Genomic DNA, 22,012 nt, shown 5'->3' with positions numbered 1-22,012 from the left:
TACATGTCTTGCACCACTCTAATATACTTCTCATTCACTCCACTCTTTCTCATACAATACCATAACTCCTCTCTCGGCACTCTATTGTATGCCTTCTCCAGGTCTACAAACACACAATGTAGCTTTCTCTGGCCTTCTCTCTACTTCTCCATTAGCATTCTTAAAGCAAAAACTGCATCCGACGTGCTCTTCCTTGGCATAAACCCGTACTGCTGTTCACAGATTGCTACCTCTCTTCTCAGTCTCGCCTCCAATACCCTTTCCCATAGCTTCATGGTGTGGCTCATCAGTTTTATTCCTCTGTAATTACTACAGCTCTGTACATCTCTCTTATTCTTGTATATTGGGACTAGCACACTCTTTCTGCATTCATTTGGCATGTTCTCATTCTCTAGGATCTTATTAAACAATCTCGTTAGGAACTCCACAGCTGTCTGACCCAAACACCTCCAAGCCTCAATCGGGATACCATCTGGTCCGACTGCTTTCCCAGTCTTCATTCTTTTCATATCTGCCCTCACCTCATCCTTACTAACCAACTCTGCTTCCTGATTTGCTGTCTCCAATGAATCTGACCTTTTCTCTCTTGGATTCTCCTCATTTAATAAATCCTCAAAGTACTCTTTCCACCTTCTTAATACACTCTCTTTGTCAGCACATTTCCATTTACATCTTTCATCACTCTTACCTGCTGTACATCCCTCGCTTCCCTGTTTCTCTGCCTAGCTAGTCTGTACAGGTCTTTCTCTCCTCCTTTGGTCTGCAGTCTTTCGTACAACTCCTGGTATGCATCTGCTTTCGCCTTCGCTACCACTCTTTTTGCCTTCTGTCTCGTCTCTCTGATCATCCCAATTCTTCTTTGCTAGCCTCTTCTCTTTTATAATTTCCTGCACTTCTTTGTTCCACCACCATGTCTTCTTTTCTTCCTTCCTCCTTCCCGATGACCACCCTAGCACCTTCCTTGCTGCCTCTCTTACTAGTACAGCAGTAGTATCCCAATCTTCTGGCAGACTTCCATGACCACTCAATGCTCGTCTCATTTCTTCCCTAAACTCCTTCTGATGTTTAACCTCTTTTAGTTTCCACCACTTAATCTTTGGCTCCACTATTTCACGCTTCCTCTTTTTCACTTTCAAGCTCATCCTGCACATGACCACTTGATGTTGTCTAGCTACACTCTCTCCTGCCATTACTTTACAGTCTCCAATCTCCTTCAGGTTACCCCTTCTGCAGAGTATGTAGTCCACCTGTGTAGATCTTCCCCCACTCTTAAACATCACCCTGTGCTGCTCTTTCTTCTCGAAGTATGTATTGACTATTGCCAAATACATCCTCTTTGAAAAATCAACCACCATTTTCCCTTCCATATTTCCCTCTCTTACACCATATCTGAAGAAGAAACCTTTATTCATCACATGCACACTTCAAGCACAGTGAAATTCATCCTCTGCATTTAACCCATCTGAAGCAGTGTACACGCGTGCACACCCAGAGCAGTGGGCAGCCCAGAGCGCCCGGGGAGCAGTCAGGGGTTCGGTACCTTGCTCAAGGGCACGTCAACCTAACTGCATGTCTTTTGGATTGTGGGGGAAACCGGAGCACCCGGAGGAAACCCACGCAGACACAGGGAGAACATGCAAACTCCACAAAGAAAGGCCCTCCCCGGCCGCTGGGTTCAAACCCGGAACCTTCTTGCTGTGAGGCGACCGTGCTAACCACTTACACCACCGTGCTGCCCATCATGTCCTCATCTCCTCTGTTTCCCTCGCCAACATGTCCATTGAAATCTGCTCCTATCAGCATGCGCTCCTCCCTTGGTATAAATCAAGTTTCAAATCAAATCAAGTTTATTTGTATAGCGCTTTTAACAATAAACATTGTCGCAAAGCAGCTTTACAGAATTTGAACGACTTAAAATATGAGCTAATTTTATCCCTAATCTATCCCCAATGAGCAAGCCTGTGGCGACGGTGGCAAGGAAAAACTCCCTCAGACGACATGAGGAAGAAACCTCGAGAGGAACCAGACTCAAAAGGGAACCCATCCTCATTTGGGCAACAACAGACAGCCTGACTATAATATTAACAGTTTTAACAGGTATAACCCTCAGCTGTCCTCATGGGGCCGTCCTTCACAGGAGTGGTGTGATAAAACTCCGACCAGACACAGGGCACCAGGATGGATCAAGCAGGTCCGAGGGGCAGAAGAGGCCAGCATCTCAATCCCAGGATCAACATGTAACTCAGAGGGACAGATTGGGGGGGGGGGGAAGAGAGAGAGAAAGAAAACACAGGTTGTTAGGTATGCCCTAAAAATGACAAGTATTAAATCTGTGTGGTAGGCTCGCAGAGACGAGAGTCTTTACATCAGGCATAACACACAACAATGGCATGTTAATATGGTTAAAAAATATCATGACCTGCTCTGGCTGGATGCTTGATTGGGTGATGGGAGCACACTCCTCAGCAATGATGAGATGCAGATGGGACCCTTAGGGCTGGCCAAGACAATTCAGTTACATTTCACCGGGTCTGGGACATGCAACAGAATGTCTGACGGCCGATTCCCTGCAGGCTACGATAGCCAGTCGAGGTCTCCACCCTCTCCACCAAAAGATTTCCTGTTGACTCCATGTAACTCAGAGGGACAGATTTGGGGTGGGGGGGAGGGAAAGAAAACACAGGTTGTTAGGTATGCCCAATGTCACCTGAATAAGTAGGAGCAGTATACATATTGCAAAGAGTACAAGCAGGGACTCCGGCAACTAACTATGACAGCATAACTAAAAGGAGAGAGCCAGAAGGTAACACAGGCATGAGGGAGCCCTGGGACATAAAGCAGCCAGCCACTACACTGTCAACAAACTCGAGTGAGCAAGCGAGTGGGGACTGACAGCATCCATACATCCCAGTTTACCAAAACACTCTATGTCTGAGGACTCTCCAGATCTACTCCTTTACCTCATAAACACCATTAACAAAAGGCTTGACTAAACAGATATGTTTTCAGCCTAGACTTAAATGCTGAGATTGTGTCTGATTCCCGAACATTACTTGGAAGGCTGTTCCATAACAGTGGGGCTTTGTAAGAAAAGGATCTGCCCCCTGATGTAGCCTTCACTATATGAGGTACCAGCAGATAGCCTGCACCTTTTGATCCAAGTAGGCGTGGCGGGTCATAGAGGAGCAGAAGTTCACTCAGGTACTGTGGTGCAAGACCATTTAGTGCTTTAAAGGTCAATAGTAGTATTTTATAATCAATACAAAATTTGATTGGGAGCCAATGCAGTGTGGATAAGACAGGCGTGATGTGGTCATATTTTCTAGTTCTAGTAAGGACTCTTGCTGCTGCATTGTGAACTAACTGGAGCTTGTTTATGCACTTATTGGAGCTTGTTTATGCACTTATTGGAACATCCAGACAGTAAGGCATTACAATAATCCAACTTGGAGGTAACGAAAGCATGGACTAGTTTTTCTGCATCATGCAATGACATTAAATTTCTTATCTTTGCAATATTTCTGAGATGAAAGAAAGCTATCTGGGTGATGTTATCAATGTGAGTTTCGAATGAAAGACTGGGGTCAATAATCACGCTGAGGTCTTTTACTGCTGCACGTGAAGAAACAGAAAGTCCATCCAGAGTCACTGTGTAATCAGAAAACTTGCTTCTAGCTGTATGTGGTCCTAGCACAAGTACTTCAGTCTTGTCAGAGTTAAGCAGAAGGAAATTAATAAGCATCCAGTGTCGAATGTCCTTAACACATTCCTCAATTCTATTAAGTTGGTGTCTCTCATCAGGTTTTGCAGAGACATACAACTGTGTGTCATCAGCATAACAGTGGAAACTAATACAATGTTTACGAATATCATCACCCAGAGGTAACGTATATAGAGAAAAAAAGCAGTGGACCCAAGACAGAACCTTGTGGAACACCAAACTTTACCTCGGTACGTCTAGAAATATCACCATTTATATCAACATACTGATAACGATCAGTTAGATTAGACCTGAGCCAGGAGAGGGCCATTCCCTTAACTCCCACAACATTTTCTAGTCTATCCAGAAGAATGGAATGATCAATGGTATCAAATGCTGCACTAAGGTCAAGCAACACAAGTAGCGAGACACAGCCCTGATCAGACGCCAACAGTAGGTCATTTACTACTTGAACCAGTGCTGTCTCTGTGCTATGATGAGGTCTAAATCCTTACTGATACATTTCATGGATGTTATTCCTATGTAAATATGAGCATAACTGCTGTGCCACAGCTTTTTCAAGGATCTTGGAGATAAAGGGGAGGTTTGATATTGGCCGATAATTGGACAGCTGACAGGGATCAAGGTCAGGTTTTTTAATCAGGGGTTTGATAACTGCTAGTTTAAAGGATTTGGGTACATAGCCAATCATAAGAGAAGAATTTATTATTTTTAGAAGCGGTTCAATTACTCCAGGCATTATCTGTTTGAATAGATGTGTCGGTAAGGGATCTAGTATGCAAGATGAGGCTTTTGATGTAGAGATTAATGAAAGTAATTCAGTTTCTTTTAGGGGAGTAAAACATTCTAACTGATGATCTGATAGTTATATTGTTAACTACAAGGTCACTTTCATTGTCTAACCTTAAATTAGTACTTTGAATTTTTTGTCGGATATTCTCAATTTTGTCAAAAAAATTCATGAAGTCGTTGCTACTACATACTGCAGGTGTGCATGTGTCTATAGTGGACTTATTCCTGGTTAATTTTGCTACAGTATTAAATAGGAATCTAGGATTATTTTTGTTATCTTCTATTAGGGAGGAGAAATATGTTGATCTCGCAGCACTAAGAGCTTTTCTATACTTCAGGAAGCTCTCCTTCCAAGCTAATTTGAACACTACCAATTTTGTTTGACGCCATTTACGTTCCAATTTTCGAGTGGTCTGTTTTAATGTGCGAGTGTCATCATTATACCAGGGTGCTAATTTTTTGTCTCTGACCATTTTCCTTTTTAGAGGAGCTACATTATCTAAAGTATGGCGGAATGTTGACTCTAAGCATTCAGTTGCCTGATCAAGTTCTGCAGGGGCTGACAGTGACCTAATCAAAGTTGACAACTCTGGGAGATCATTTATAAAGCTCTGTGCAGTAGTTGATGTGAAAGTACGTTTAATACAGTAGCGTGGTGAGGTGCATATATTATTACTCAGACATATTTTGAATGAGATGAGATAATGATCTGAGATAACTTCAGACTGTGGAAGTATGACTATATTGTGTACGTTTAATCTGAATGTTAGTATTAGATCAAGGGTGTGACCACCATTATGGGTCGGTCCTATGACATTCTGCTTAATCCCGACTGAATCTAAGATGGACACAAATGCTGTTTTTAAAGGGTCTTCTGGGTTGTCGAAGTGAATATTAAAATCTCCGACAACTAAAGCTTTGTCTAAGGAAATAACCAGATCTGAGATAAAATCTGCAAATTCAGAAAGAAACTCAGAATATGGCCCGGGGGCCTGTAAATAATAAGCAATGGAATTAACTGGGTAGACTTATTTTTCGAGGCTACATATATTATATGAGTATGAAGAACTTCAAATGTATTAAATTTATAACCAGGTTTGTGTGTTACACCTAGATAATCGTTATAAATAACCGCGACACCTCTTCCTCTGCCAGTTAGACGAGGCTGGTGTATATAACTGTATCCAGGAGGACTCGCTTCATTTAATGCTATATATTCATTTGGCTTAATCCATGATTCTGTTAAACACAGTACATTAAACTCCTGATCAGTAATGAGTTCATTAACCATTAGCGCTTTAGATATAAGAGATCTAATATTTAATAGCCCCACCTTTAGATCAAAGGTGCTGGCAGCAGCTGTACAGTCAGTATGATCTAATTTTATATTGATTAGGTTACTGGAACAAACTCTCTGAAAATTTCTACCTTTTTGTTGAGCTCGGGGAACAGACAGTCTCGATGTAGTGGACCCTGAGTGACGACTCTGTGCAGCTAGCAGACAGTCAGTTTAGCCTGTTCGTCTGCTCCCTGGCCTTGGCTCTGGATTGTCAGAAATTAACTAGGCCTGTTCTGAGACTATGACCTATGCTGCAGGAAATGAGAGCAGCACCTTCCGAGTGGGATGGATACCGTCCCGCCCTAACAGGCCAGCAGTGCCCTCAAAATTAGCCCAATTATCTATAAAGCCTACACTGTTTTCAGAGCACCACCTGGACAGCCAGCAGTTCAGCGACCATAACCTGCTGTAAGCTACATCGCCACGCCGCATTGGGATGGGGCCAGAGCATACTACAGCATCGGACATCTCCTTCGCTAATTTAAACACCTCTACAAAGTTACTCTTAGTAACCTCAGACTGACGAAGGCATATATCATTAGCTCCTGCATGGATAACTGTCTTTGAGAACCTGTGCTTGCCTAGGACCTTAAGATTACCTGCTATGTCCGGCACCCTGGCTCCCGGTATACACCTGACTAAAGCTGCTGGTGCCCCTAAAGGCTGAGCTAATTTCACGTGCCGTATGATAGAGTCCCCTATAACCAGAGCTCTTTCAGGTTTCTCAGTGGGTGCATCACTAAGGAGAGCAAACCTGTTCGACATGTTACGCGGAGAGGAGTGGTGCGCCCGTGGGCGAGCCTCAGCTGTAGGTTTGGCTCTCCGCTTATGCTGCCGAGCCGTCACCCATTCGCCCCGCTGTAAGGGCTCTAATGCCGGAGTTGGGGGATTGCTAACTCCACCTAAGGCGTCCCGACTTTCCCTAACAGAAACTACACTGTTCTCACGCTCACTAACCTGCTCTAAAGCCTGGACATGCGCTTCTAGCACTGTAATCTTCTCCGTCAGAGAGCTAACTAATCTGCACTTATCACAAGTAAAGCTAATAAAGCTATTGCTAGTGACGGAGGAAGAATGACTAAACATCCTGCACTCAGCACACTGAACAGGCTGAAGGTGTGCCATGATGAAAAGATTCACGTACCTTAAACGAAGATCTGTTGATATTAAAGCAGATCAGATGTGGATGGCCTCCACTTCTGGTCTTTACACAGGAGGAGAGAAAAAGAAAGCTTCTGGTCTCGGCGTTCTTCCGAAAAAAGAAAGAGGAAAAAAATGGGGGAAAAAAAACAGAAAAAGGAAAGTGAAAGTGGTAGTGAAAGTATACTTTCTACCACTTCATCCATCTTTTCCCAGAAAGACTTTGTCTTCATTCTCACATCCAACCTGGGGGGCGTACGCGCACACATTGATTACCACTCCTTGAATTTCCAACTTCATGCCTATCACTCTATCGGACACCCTCTTCACATCAATCACACTGTTGACCAACTCTCCCCTCAAAACAATACCAACACCATTTCTCTTTCCATTGACTCCTCCATAATAAAACAACTTGCATCCATCTCCAATGTTCTTGGCCTTGCTTCCTTTCTACCTCGTCTTCTGCGCACACAAAATGTCCAACTTCCTTCTTTCCATCATACCTGCTAACTCTCTCGCTCTGCCAGTCAGTGTTCCCACATTCAGTGTTCCTACCCTCGATTCTAAGCTCCTTCCCTTCCATCTTTTATGCTGTCTCCTAACACGCCTCCCCCCTCTCTTTCTCCTTCTCTGTTTTGGCGCAACAGTAGCACACTTTCCACTGGGACCCTGTTGACCAACAGTACCAGAGGCGGTCGTTGTTAACCCGGGCCCCGACCGATCCGGTGTGGTATTTCTCTTTTCATTCCACATGTTAGATTTGGCACAGTTTTACACTGGATGCCCTTCCTGACACAACCCTCTCCAATTTATCCGGGCTTGGGACCGGCACCAAGAGTACGCTTATGCACCCCCAGTGGCTGGATTTTCTTCCAGATGAACCAACTTCCTTATTCAACATGGAAAACCCAGATTGGGCACCAAACAAACAACGCTGACATTATAATTTGTCAAAAAAACCAACAAGGAGTGACATACTCCTGATACATCCTGAAAGAACAGAAAAGATTAAGAGCGAAGAGTGCTGAAGCTTTGCTTCTGTTATCGGAGGAACTCCAGTCCTGTGCAAAATGTCAACATGGAGCCAGAGTGTAGTAATAAACCTACAGTTTGAGAGAGTTCTATACAAACACACTGAACTTTACAATAGCTGCAGGCATGTGAAATGGAAATAAATCGACTGAGGCAGGAAATACTATTTTGGATAAAATTGTTAGTGTCTGTTGCATACTTATCAACCTGCGTGACTCAGTTGTGCCTTTTGAATAGAGAATAAATGAAGAGGGAACTGAACATGAACAGTTTCTTGAAATTATTATTATTATTATTATTACAAGAGTAATTATATTTAGCTATATGACTACAGCTACAACTGGAATGTGCAGATTCTGTTTGCATTTGTAATTATTGTACCATCCACTGTTAGATAAAATTAAAATAAAATCTTACAACATTGAAAGTCTAGAGCAAGATAATGTTATACAAATAATACTTCAGAGATTTGGTTTTTTTAAACAATAAATGTATAAATGAGTGCAAATAGCTCTGTAACTTGATGTCCTTGAGGTTGTTGAGACATGGCGGGCCGGGAATACCATCTAGCCCACAGTTCAAGTAGTAGTCCTTTGAGAGTAAATGCTCAGGCTTTTGCAGTATTCTGTTCCCTAAAGCTGATGTCAGTAAAAATTCTTTACGCAAAGGTTTTCTTGTTTATGTAGTGGGGTGTGCAGTGGGTTGTTTGGTTTTTTTTGTTTGGTTTTTTTTAAATAAAAACTGTTTTTCCATGTCCAAATTCTTCAAGAAAAGGAAAGTACATTCCAACATATAGCTAACACTAGGCCACAAATCTGCACTGTCACTCCATTGGTTTTGAGGAATTTTGTACAAATCATAGCCACTAATAAACTCTAATTTCCATGTATCCTTCACTTCTTTATAACTAAGATTATCCAAGTAATCCGGTAGTAGAGCTTTTTAGCTGTAGTTTTCTTCAGACAACAGCAACGGACGTCAGACATCTTTGCTTGGCTTCAGTATGTAAACAAAGTTTGCTTGTCCCCCAGGTATAGGGTAGGGTAGTGACCATTGCTAACATAAATGTGATGTCAGTGTAAGGGGTCTATAGACCGAAAAAGAACTTCTACCCAGGAGCCATAACTGCACTAAGCACTGCTTGTTTTAAAGGGACCGTGCAATTAAAAAAAAAAAAAAAAAACAGCAGTGTGTGAATGTTTTGTGTGTGTCTTTTTAGAGTTTTTGAGTTGTTAATATATATTATATGGACATATTTTATTTCTTTATTTTTACTAAGCAGATGTTGCACTGGTTGGATGGTGTCCAATTTTGTTGTACGATATGCAATGACACGTTTTTATATTCAAAAGCGGAGCTCTCCGTCTCATGATTTCTCCTTCCACACACACTTGCCACATTAGTTCACTACCCGTCAAGTTTATTTTTGAACATCAACATGCTTCTAGGATATGTCACATAATCACGATCACCTACTTTTACGTTTGAGTTGAGAGAGTTTTCTTTCACAGCTACCCTAACTTGCAAAAGAATAGGTAGCTGTCCCACTGGCAGTAGTTATTATTAAAAAAAAAAACATAAAATAATTCTGTGTTTCCTTCAGGATTTTGTGAAACTAGGGTCAATGGACCTTGCTCTGGGGGCATGCTCCCCTGTAAGATAATTTTGCTCTCAAAGTGCACCAGTTTGATACATTTAACTTTAAAATAAACAAAATTAAGAGTTTTAGATCGATTAAGAACTTGCTCAAAACAATTTTGTGCTTTAGTAATTTAAGCATAAACACACTGGTTGTATCGATATGAATGATGATGCCACAGCAAAAAGGTCACACCCGCAAAGCATGGTTAAGGAGTTTAACAGTTCATAAATGGTTGAAAAAAAAAATTACTAGAGCACACATTTCAGCCCTCAAAGAAATGAAGCAGAAGTGGTTACCTGTGTTCAACTGGTTTATTTATTTACAAAATGTAACAATTTTCAGGACACAAGACTAAAAGTAAATTTAAAATTATTTAAATTAAAGATGAACACTGCTACACTGAACTAAAACAACATTGACGCCCAAATAAATATCACTTGTACAGATCAAAAATATTTTATATAAAACCCATTTAGGGACAGAACTGACTTTTAAAGCTGTGTATTTTTTGTAGCTGTCTGTTTAGAGACCAAAACACAAGGGGTAGATATTTATCAGAGAGGTCTGCTTCACAGCACAGCTTTGCCATGTCAGAAGTAAAGCCTTTTATGAGAAACCTTTCCTTTGCCTAAATTCTGATAAAGCCTTGCTTGCATTTTCCTATAGTTACTAAATTCATCTCGGAGCTTGTCAGCTGTTTTGTGAATCTTTCAATACAGTCAAGAACCTTTAATTCAGCCTTCATGAGGCTTAATAATATTGGTATGAGCTATTGTTCTTGTTTCTGTACACCTCATTTAAAGCCATGGGTCAATCCATGTGAAATCACCAGAGGCCTCGCCACTGACCATCTCAGATTTGCTTCATACTTTCTGGAAATATCAGTGTGCCCAATAAATAGTGTACAAAATTTTAGGCTTGTACCTTCATTAGTTTCTGAGATATAGGGGGTTTAAAAAAGGGGCATGGCCCCAATTTCACTGTTATAACGCGTACTACAGAAAACGGACCTAACTTCCATAAGTCATTACTTTTAAACTATTCATGCAAGATACATTAAATTTTCAAGGATTGCTCCTCAATGCCAGACGCCTTTAAATACTATAATAGAAAGTTCACAGTTCAATATTTGCCAAGTTATGGCGAGCAACTTTGACACCTCATATCTCCACATTAAAGCACAACAGATCTTTCAAATTTTCTTATTTATTACTCGTTATAGTACTCTTTAGGCCACTAGGTATGTGTTCAAAAGAAATCAAACTTTCTGATTTATTAGGCTTTAAAAAAAAAACATTTTGCACCTATAATTCAAATGCATATTGCAAATGTTTGACAAGGTCCACCATAAAAACAATTATACCACTGGAAAGAGCTTGTTCTGATTAGCAAATGCACAAACTATGAATATTAAGGTATCAAGTATGGCATGTTTTACGATAGACAGAAATGCTGTTTTAAGGCATATTACAATACAATTACAAACCTACAGTGTAGGAAAAATAACCTTAAAAATACTTTATTTGAAGGGCTTAAACAGTGTATTGATTTGCTTTTCCACATCAGATGGAAGTTTATACTGCCTGCCAGTTGATGCAAGTGGGGCATCAATGATTTTCATGACATGCACCAGAGGGACCCAACAGTTATCCTCTCTCCTGGGCCAGCTGCAAGTCTGAGAGGGACCATGAGGATGCATCAATGTTACTTGTACATCTTGTTCCTCCTCTGATAATGCACGAATGTTGCCTATCCACCACTGTCTGTCATACAGACACAACATATTTACCAGGAATTGTATCTGCCTGAGAGATTGCTGATTTAACAGGGGTTTTATGCATTACTCGTGGCCGATTCCCACTCATATCCACAATGAAGTTGGACCACCTGACACCCTGCTGACCTGCAGCTGGTTGGACATGTTTGGAACGAATGAGTGGTTGTCTCCTGTTCCAGGAATAGTAGCTGACCTTGAAAATCTTGTCTCCAATGCTTTCCACTCTCCATAACTTCCCCTGTACCAACCCAGATGAAATGGATGTTCTTGATATGTTTTTCTGCCCACAAAAACAGATCAGATGGGGTTAGTATGTGATCACTCGTGACTGCCTGTAAGCTAGCTCGAGCTGCTGACCGCTTTACAGTGCCTCCAATGCCATCACAGGGTGATTTACCCTGAGAAGTAAATATGTGCTTCTAAGGGATAGTGATAAAAATCCTCATGAATTTTGTGGTTTTTAATTTTTTATGCATCTCTGGATGCATCCAAGTAGATTATATGCCTTAAAACAGCATTTCAGTCTATTGTAAAACATGCCGTACTTGATACCTTAATATTTATAGTTTGATTTATGGTACCAACTTCATATTTTGCTAATCAAAACAAGCTCTTTCCAGTGGTATGATGGTTTTTTTTTTTTATGGTAGACCTTGTCATACATTTTGTAATATGTATTTGAATTATAGGTGCAAAATCAATCAAGTTTATTTGTACAGCGCTTTTAACAATAAACATTGTCGCAAAGCAGCTTTACAGAATTTGAACGACTTAAAACATGAGCTAATTTTATCCCTAATCTATCCCCAATGAGCAAGCCTGTGGCGACGGTGGCAAGGAAAAACTCCCTCAGACGACATGAGGAAGAAACCTCGGGAGGAACCAGACTCAAAAGGGAACCCATCCTCATTTGGGCAACAACAGACAGCCTGACTATAATATTAACAGTTGTATTAACAAAATGGTTTTTTTTAAGCCTAATAAATCAAAGTTTGATTTCTTTTGAACACATACCTAGTTGCCTAAAAAGTACTATAACATAAGTAATAAATAAGAAAATTTAAAAGCTCTGGTGTGCTTTAATGTGGAGATATGGGGGGGGTCAAAGTTGCTCCAAAGCACGATAGAAAACTTTTTTTTTTAATGATTTTCAGCAAGCCATAACTTGGCAAATATTGAACTGCAAACTTTCTATTATAGTATTTAAAGGCGTCTGGCATTGAAGAGCAATCCTTGAAAATTTCATGTATCTTGCATGAATAGTTTAAAAGTAATGACATGGAAGTTAGGTCCGTTTTCTGTAGCACGCATTTTTTTTTTTTTTATAAAGCCCCTATATCTCAGAAACTAATGAAGGTACAAGCCTAAAATTTTGTACACTATTTATTGGGCACACTGAGAATATTTCCAGAAAGTATGAAGCAAATCTGAGATGGTCAGTGATGAACATTTTTCTAAATCTGGTGATTTGGGGTGGAATTACCCATATATTGATTTCGTAAAGAAAATGTAAATGTGGTATTTTTCTACAGGTACGCAAGAGCATGCAGTGTGAAGAATACATCGATGCCAAGAGAGAGGCGCATGTGAATTGGATGAGGTGAGCAATACACCAGCTGTTGGGTCATTTTAGTGATTTGATTTTACACCTCCTCATTTGTTGGAAGAACTTTATCTTCATGTCACTGATATCTCTGCCATGCTTTCTCCAAGTCTGTGACTCTGCTCTGATTTTTACCTTTTCTGGAACATTGCCTCACTCTTAGGTATGTGAATTGTGCCCGTAATGAAGAAGAACAGAATCTTGTGGCATTTGAGTATCAAGGGGGAATTCTGTATCGTTGCTGTCGATCCATTAACCCAGGACAGGAGCTCTTGGTGTGGTATGAAGAGGAGTACACCAAAGAAGTCAGTCCTGCACCAACAGGAACAACCAGACAGCAAGGTGTTACTTTTGTCTAAGGCAGGGCTTTTCAAAGTGTGGGGCGCGCCCCCCCTGGGGGGCGCCAGAGTTCTTCAGGGGGGGCGCAACGTGAGAGACAAAATGGATCGGTTTTTAGTACCTAAAGCTACAGTGAGTGAGGAGACAAAGTCTGGGCCAAGCAAAAAAACAGAGCCTCCAGGATGTTGCGATTTGCAACTTCAGCGCAAATTCAACCAATCCCCGCGAATTCAGGGCGGTGTTGCAATTATATCCAATCACCGCAACTTTCCCGCAAATTTGACCAATCGTTGGCGTCGTCTTGAGGTGACGTCGACAAACTATCTTCCGCCTTACTTCCGTGTGTTCAAGAGAAGCAGCATGCGCGTCGTGTTGCCAGATTGGACGATTTCAAGTGTATTTTGGCGGGTTTTGAACATATTTTGGACTGGAAAACGTCAGCAGTATCTGGCAACACTGAAAGTGTGTTATGTTTACAGTGAAGGACTGTGTGCACTTTATTTATTTTTTTTTTTTACTTAATACAAGAAGTTAATGAATGCCAACATTTTTGCCAAAATGGTATTTTATTTTCCATTGTTTAGGCAGCTTCAGCATCATACTGTGAGATTCTGTTCAAATTGTTTTTTTTTTTCTTCTATGAAGCCTGAGCCATTTATTTTATTAGCTTATAATTATTGTTTAATTTAGTCTTCAGGAGAGACTGCCTGTACACAGCACTAGTATTAATAGGTTTTTTTTTCTTACATGAAAGCTCATCTCATCTCATTATCTCTAGCCGCTTTATCCTTCTACAGGGTCACAGGCAAGCTGGAGCCTATCCCAGCTGACTACGGGCGAAAGGCGGGGTACACCCTGGACAAGTCACCAGGTCATCACAGGGCTGACACATAGACAACCATTCACACTCACACCTACGGTCAATTTAGAGTCACCAGTTAACCTAACCTGCATGTCTTTGGACTGTGGGGGAAACCGGAGCACCCGGAGGAAACCCACGCGGACACGGGGAGAACATGCAAACTCCGGACAGAAAGGCCCTCGCCGGCCCCGGGGCTCGAACCCAGGACCTTCTTGCTGTGAGGCGACAGCGCTAACCACTACACCACCGTGCCGCCCCTACATGAAAGCTGAGGCATTTATATTATATTTTAAGGTAACTTCATGTTGTGCTGTGAGGTTCTCTGCACTTTAACTTTTGAACCAACAGGTGCATTTGGATAAGTAAAGCCTATTTTTCTGCATTTTTGTAGTCCTGGTAATCTTTTATATTGGTAAAGTTGTTTATAGGACCATTTCTCTTTGTTTTTTTAATCAATAGTTTTTCAGTAATAACTTAATATTTAACATATCACTCAATTTTAATCACAAAAAGAGAAAATCGCAACAATTTCTCGCAACTTTCACTTCCTCCCGCAATGTAATCACAATAAAAACCTAAAAAACACCGCAACTTTCATCGCAATTTTTTTGGAAAACCCCCTGCAACATCAGACATTTTAGCCCACGACAATCACAAAAAAGGCCCGCGGAATCCTGGGGGGACTGGAAAAAGAAGGAAGTATGACCACGATTATTTAAAGTTTGGATTTTCATGGACTGGATCTGAAGATGCTCCACTGCCACAGTGTGTTGTCTGCCAAGAGATGCTACCTAACGATGCTATGGGATGTTTAAAATGTGTAAAACAAGATGTTTTAAAAAGCACAGATGTTTAAAATGTGAAAAAGAAAAAAATAATGTGTACAACAACCATTTTTTTTAAAAATACGAATGGAACATTAAGTATAGCAACAACAAAAATTGTAAGGGGGGGCGCTGTTGTTTATTTGCTCTCCGAGGGGGGGCTGACTCTCCCACACTTTGAAAACCCCTGGTCTAAGGGGTTATAGAGGTTATTTTCTGCATCATTTTGTGACATGTTTCTGAGCCTACCAGTGTTTCTGGGATGAAAGCTGTTGTACAATGCAGTCTGCAATAACTAGATCACACTCCCAGAGAACTCATTTTGGCCTGTTCCACCAACCAGGTAGATCTTCTCTATCATATGACAGTGACCAACCAGAGAGGGTGAATCTATCAGCTTCCTTTGAGACACGTGAAGTCAGCCCACTGCATATCTTGCTATTGCGAAACTGACTATATAGTAAACCACAAGATATTGTTGAAGTTATATTCATCATGGGCGGCACGGTGGTGTAGTGGTTAGCGCTGTCGCCTCACAGCAAGAAGGTCCTGGGTTCGAGCCCCGGGGCCGGCGAGGGCCTTTCTGTGCGGAGTTTGCATGTTCTCCCCGTGTCCGCGTGGGTTTCCTCCGGGTGCTCCGGTTTCCCCCACAGTCCAAAGACATGCAGGTTAGGTTGGCTGGTGACTCTAAATTGACCGTAGGTGTGAATGTGAGTGTGAATGGTTGTCTGTGTCTATGTGTCAGCCCTGTGATGACCTGGCGACTTGTCCAGGGTGTACCCCGCCTTTCGCCCATAGTCAGCTGGGATAGGCTCCAGCTTGCCTGCGACCCTGTAGAAGGATAAAGCGGCTAGAGATAATGAGATGAGATGAGATATTCATCATGCCAAATTTAACCAGAAGTAGCGTAAAATGCATGCCCTGTGGATCCCGAGTGGCACAGCAGAAAAGTGTTGTCCCCGTCATCCTCCCCATCATCCAGATATTGCCACTTTCAAATCCTGATGATGCCACGATCATCTATGGTTAGGAGCTCGAGAGCAAAATTGTCTGGGCTCTCTGGGAGGGAGAGATGGCATGCTGTCTCTTCTCTGCCCTGTCAGTTACACTGGCCAGTCATGGGTGTGTGACCACATTAATAGGAAGTAAGTGGATTGGGCTTTCCTCCGAGTGTGCTTTGCAGCCCCCTGACATTGTATGAGTAAAACGTGGTCAACTGGTGTTAATTGTCTTGGAGGAAGCACATGATAGCTACCAACCAGGGAGGGCTGTTATGTGATACTGGAGAGGAGTCTGATGGGTGGGAATTGGCCATGGCTAAGTTAGGGAGAAAATTGGGGAGAAATCGGGGGGGGGGAATGCCCTGTCACAGTAAACACATAATATAGGATAATGTCAGGCCTCCCCATATTACAGAAACACGGGGGGGAGAGGCATTATAATACCTTCAGTGCAATATAACCAGCTGGCTGGAGAGAAGTTAGTTGAACACACACATGCAGTGTGCCTGAACCAAGCGAAGTTGTTAATTGGATAATGCAGATGCCAGTCAAACCCATCAACCATTATACAAATCAATTGCAACACATTTGCTTTATTTCAGGAGCATATGTGATGGTTATATTATCAAGCAATTTAACAAGCAATAACAGTTTTTTAGTATTTTTATGGAATTTAATAATTCCACAAGAGTCATACCATGGAGAACTTATCTTTTTAATTGTTAATTTTTAGCCCCTTAAACTCTTGCAGCTGAAGAACTTCAAGATATTAAGGAACAAATAGCATCTGATGAATGAATGAACAATTAAACACATGGAGGTTTGGTTGCTTTATTACTACAAACCACACCATGGCATTCTTCAAATACTGCAGTAAGGAAATTCCTACTGCTGCAGACCTACTTGAATGCCATCTGAACCGATGCAGTGTGTCCCTTTTTTATACGCCTACATTTAAATTAAATAACTATTGTTATGTCTTAATTTATGGATGTTGGCTTGCTTTCATCAATTACATTAATATGAATCAACTGGGTTTCACAAAATCCCAGAAAACTTAATTTCATGAAATGTGTGTAATTGAAATTAATAAGTGTTTTAAACTTGACAACCTAATCCATATATAAAATCCTGATAAAAAAAATACAGATTTGCTTGTGTAAATGCTACTAGAAACCATTTGCAAATAAATCTATTCATATCCAGTTTGATAAATAAGGCCCATTTTTGGATCTTTCAGAACCTTGAATTTGAGGGCTGAGTTTCCTTCTCAATCCTGGATGAGATGTAAATAAGGCTAGGCTTTCCATTACCGAGACTTGACATGATGTCCAACAGGAACCAACAACTCCCCTTTGGTCGCTCAGACCCACGGGGCTATGGCCAATGCTGTGCATAGCTGCTGTTCCAGGACCTTATTGAATCTCTCAGTATTCCAGGCTAGAAGCTGCTATGTTTTAGTCCTCAAACATTTTTTTTTTTTTTGTCTCATTCTTAATTCATGTAGAATCTTGATTGTTTAAGTTTCAGTAAAAACACTCCTTACATTGGGTTAGTGTTATATTTTATAATCTTGTTGCATTTCATGTTCAATTTATTTTTGTCCTTTCATTTCTCCAGAAGTAAAGAACGCTCTGCTGCAAGTCTTTTCCTGCTCCACATGCCCTCGTTCTGATGCATCTCAAATTTACCTCGACAAACAGATCCAGAGATGCCACTATGAAGAGTATGTGAGACTGCGAGAATCAGGAGAGATTAAATATGAGCTTCAGATCCCCTCCAAATGCTCCAGTCGTCAGCCAACATCAGCTGATATGATCCATTCTGATACTTCCCATAATGATATACAGAAGGAAATTCACCACTGCTCAGATTGTGGAAAGAGTTTTAGTCATCAGAATGCACTCAAAACACACCAGCGCATTCACACAGGAGAGAAGCCGTATCACTGCTCACAGTGTGGGAAGTGTTTTACTCAGCAGAGTAATCTCCAACAACACCAGCGAATTCACACAGGAGAGAAGCCGTATCACTGCTCACAGTGTGGGAAGAGTTTTACTGAACGGAGTGCTCTCCGACGACACCAGCACAGTCACACAGGAGAGAAGCTGCATCACTGCTCACAGTGTGGGAAGTGTTTTACTCGTCAGAGTGATCTCCAAATACACCAGCGCATTCACACAGGAGAGAAGCCGTATCACTGCTCACAGTGTGGGAAGAGTTTTACTCAGCAGTCTCATCTCCATCAACACCAGCGCATTCACACAGGAGAGAAGCTGCATCACTGCTCACAGTGTGGGAAGAGTTTTACTCGTCAGAGTGCTCTCCAAATACATCAGCGCATTCACACAGGAGAGAAGCCGTATCACTGCTCACAGTGTGGGAAGAGTTTTACTGAACGGAGTGCTCTCCAAACACACCAGCACATTCACACAGGAGAGAAGCCATATCACTGCTCACAGTGTGGGAAGAGTTTTACTCGTCAGAATAATCTCCAACGACACCAGCACAGTCACACAGGAGAGAAGCCGTATCACTGCTCACAGTGTGGGAAGAGTTTTACTGAACGGAGTGCTCTCCGACGACACCAGCGCATTCACACAGGAGAGAAGCCGTATGACTGCTCACAGTGTGGAAAGAGTTTTACTCAGCAGAGTAATCTCCAACAACACCAGCGCATTCACACAGGAGAGAAGCCGTATCACTGCTCACAGTGTGGGAAGAGTTTTACTGAACGGAGTGCTCTCCGACGACACCAGTACAGTCACACAGGAGAGAAGCCGTATCACTGCTCACAGTGTGGAAAGAGTTTTACTCGTCAGGGTACTCTCCAACAACACCAGCGTATTCACACAGGAGAGAAGCTGCATCACTGATCATAGTGTGGAAAGATGTTTACTTAGGCTACGTTCACACTGCAGGCTGAAGTGACTCAAATCCGATCTTTTCGCCCATATGTGACCTGTATCCGATCTTTTATTGACAATATGAACGACACAGATCCGATTTTTTCAAATCCGACCCAGGCCGTTTGGATATGTGGTCCTAATTCCGATTCCTATCTGCTCTTTTCATATGCGACTTCAGTCTGAACCGCCAGGTCGCATTCATCCGACTTACACGTCATCAACAAGCCACAAACATCACTATTCTGCGCTGAAGTAGGCGGCGGGTCTCTCAAAAAAAGTTACAACAACATGGCGCATAATCATGAGCGCAGATAGAGGGGGGGACTCGTCCCACCCAGATTTAAATTCACCTCGTTCGGTCCCCCCCACTTATAGGGAGGAAAAAACGTCTGTGCTGTCTTTCTTTGCATAAGGCAAACCTCACGGAAAAATCAAAAGACTACCATTCGGTTTATTGAGGTGCACGGCAGTGTATACATAGTTGCAACAACTCACATAAAACAAAAGAAAGACTGATATTCGGTTGGTTGAGCTGCGCAGACTGCACAGGTTGCGAGCTCGAGCTTGGTTGCTATGGTAACCCACAAGAAGTTTGACAGGCATATCGGGTTTGGGGTTGGTTTGCTGGCAGCTTTGTCCCCCCCAGTTTTTTGTCCCCCCCAGTTCAAAAAACGTATCTGCGCCCCTGCGCATGACATCAATGCGGGGGACGCTTCGGGCTGTGAAGGTTCTGAATCTTCTCAATGGAAGGACGCAGAGGTTAGGGAGCTGATTTCCATTTGGGGGGATACAGCTATTCAAGCTAGATTGGATGGGTCATACCGCAACCGGGCAGTTTTACTTCCGTAAACACTGGCCATGCTCACTGCGTGTGACGTCGTCGTATCCTGCAATGCGCATGCGGAACACTTTTAGGTCGCTTTTCGTTCATACTGAGGATCACATACAAGTCGCATATATTTGTTAATGTGAATGACCTCACAAAAAAATCGGAATTGAGCATTAAGCCTTGCAGTGTGAACGTAGCGTTAGTCACTTACATTTAAAACCTACAAGTGCACTAACTCAGACATTGCATGATTTAAAGTTGTCAAATTAAATATGGTTATTACAGTTTTGGCTGAAAATGACCTGTACTTTGAACTTTATTGTTCATGTTACACTGGTCAACAATTTTTCAGAAGTTGTCTGCTTCAGAAATGAAATTGGCTATTATGAAATTTGTTGTGTTGAATTAAAAGTGACAATCAGCTGATTGGCTATGGCTTCCAAGATATTTAAGATTTTATACTTATGTACATTGTGTAGATCGTAATGTTTTAAGTATAAATTGTAAAACTAGGTCTCTTCATGTGTTTATGGTTAGTTTACATGATGTTTCACCTGTTCTCTTTATGTAACACTAGAAAATCAGCAAAAAGTTTATATAAATAAAATGTATTATGAACCAAATGGCAAAAAACAATTATGTGTAAGTACTGAATAGGTTTAGTCCTTATTCTGTGTGTATGCAGTGGGTTTTTATTTATTTATTTGGCAACTTGTCTCTTGTATTCATGAAACGGAGCATCTCTTGTCAAGCAAAGACTTGATCTCGAGTGCATAGCACTATGTTGTTGTTTTTTTTTGAGAGCTGATATAAGACAGTTTGTTCAGCAGAGTGATGTCAGTTGACTTATGAATGCATCATCAGTGACTTCTAGGAATAATGATGCAATACCGGCTTCAGATTGCATCATTCATTGTTTTGCCAAAAAAGTAAGTACTATCCAAACCCACTCAGATTTATTCATAGAGCCAAGCTTGAAAACGAGCCAATGAACAATTTTGAGTTTCATTTTCGTTCTCAGTGATCCAGAATTAGTAAAGTTTGACTATATTTATTTCAGAAGCTGTAGACCAGTGTTCTATGACTGTTTTAAAATATGTAACCTTATAGTGATGCTTAAAATGAGACTGTTAATGTTTTCTTTTGCTCTTCAGTAGTCATTAATTCCCACCATACAAGTAATGATGTAACTGTAACACTATTATCAGTGTAGTACTGCAGCATAAGACTAATTGTTCATGGAATTATTCCTGATCAGGAGTTTAATGTACTATGTTTACTGGAAATGTCGATCAAACCAAATGAGTACGGAGCACTTAAATAAAGCTCGTCCAACTATATGCATCTACCTTGTCTCACTGGTTGAGGAGAGGGTATCAAAGATGTTTATTATAATAATCTAGGAATTGTACAAAAACCTGAACAAAAATTCAGTATGTTTGAAGTTCTTTATCCTAACATTCTTCTTCTTTAGGTGTCAGGTCTGGTCTTGCAGACATCGACGATCATGGCTCTCCATTCCTCTCTGCATTCAGTCCGTCTGATGAGATCAATGGTAGAGAACTGGTGGTTCGTTGCGATCTTGTTCAGGCTGTCTGTGAACTTTGTCCGCTGTCTTCCTCTGCTTTTTTTGCCAATGATCTTTCCTAACAGCAAGCACTTTTCCAATCCGTTTGCTCTCATTATGTGCCCAAAGAATTTCATTTGTCTTTCAAGGATGGTGTTGAGGAGTGATCTCTTGTACCCCGCCATTTGCATTACTACCTCGTTTGTTTTTCTTTCTGTCCACGAGACCCTCAGGATTCTCCTTGTAAACCATGTCTCAACTGCTTCCAGGCGGCGTTCAGTATCCTTTGTCAAAGTCCAGCATTCGCACCCATAGAGAAGGATTGACCATATATAGGTCTTCAAGGTCCTGATTTTTGTGTTGAGGCTTATGTTTCTGTTTGTGAAAATGCATTTCATGTTGTTGAAGGTAGATTTGGATATACCAATTCTTTTCTTGATTTCGGTGTCACTCCTACCATCCGAGGTTATTGTGCACCCGACGTATTTGAAAGTGTTCACTTGTCTAATAGCCTCTCCTTTGCATGTGATGTTGCAGTTTGGGATAGCAACCTTTTTGGAGATCACCATGCATTCTGTCGTCTTTGCATTCAGCTGTAGTCCTTTCTTTTCACTTTCTTCTGCTACTGTTGT

At 41.5% G+C, this 22,012-nt stretch overlaps 1 protein-coding gene across 5 annotated transcripts in view; it reads left to right on the top strand.

Moving 5' to 3' along the window:
* Nucleotides 1–21,762, top strand: part of LOC132871006 (histone-lysine N-methyltransferase PRDM9-like) — a 69,422-nt gene extending 47,660 nt beyond the window's left edge. For all 5 annotated transcript variants that reach the window (XM_060905155.1, XM_060905152.1, XM_060905151.1 and 2 more), the window contains 3 exons: nucleotides 12,979–13,046; nucleotides 13,213–13,391; nucleotides 17,696–21,762. In XM_060905155.1, the coding sequence (XP_060761138.1) occupies nucleotides 12,979–13,046; nucleotides 13,213–13,391; nucleotides 17,696–18,951 (1,503 nt within the window). In that variant the 3' untranslated portion in view covers nucleotides 18,952–21,762. The remainder of the gene's footprint in view (nucleotides 1–12,978; nucleotides 13,047–13,212; nucleotides 13,392–17,695) is intronic.
* The last annotated feature ends 250 nt before the right edge of the window (nucleotides 21,763–22,012 follow it).

Source organism: Neoarius graeffei, chromosome 22 (genome assembly GCF_027579695.1).
Source record: "Neoarius graeffei isolate fNeoGra1 chromosome 22, fNeoGra1.pri, whole genome shotgun sequence".
Classification (NCBI taxonomy): Eukaryota; Metazoa; Chordata; class Actinopteri; order Siluriformes; family Ariidae; genus Neoarius; species Neoarius graeffei.
The sequence above is the reverse complement of the archived record's forward strand: the minus strand, read 5'-3'. Positions and strand labels throughout refer to the sequence as shown.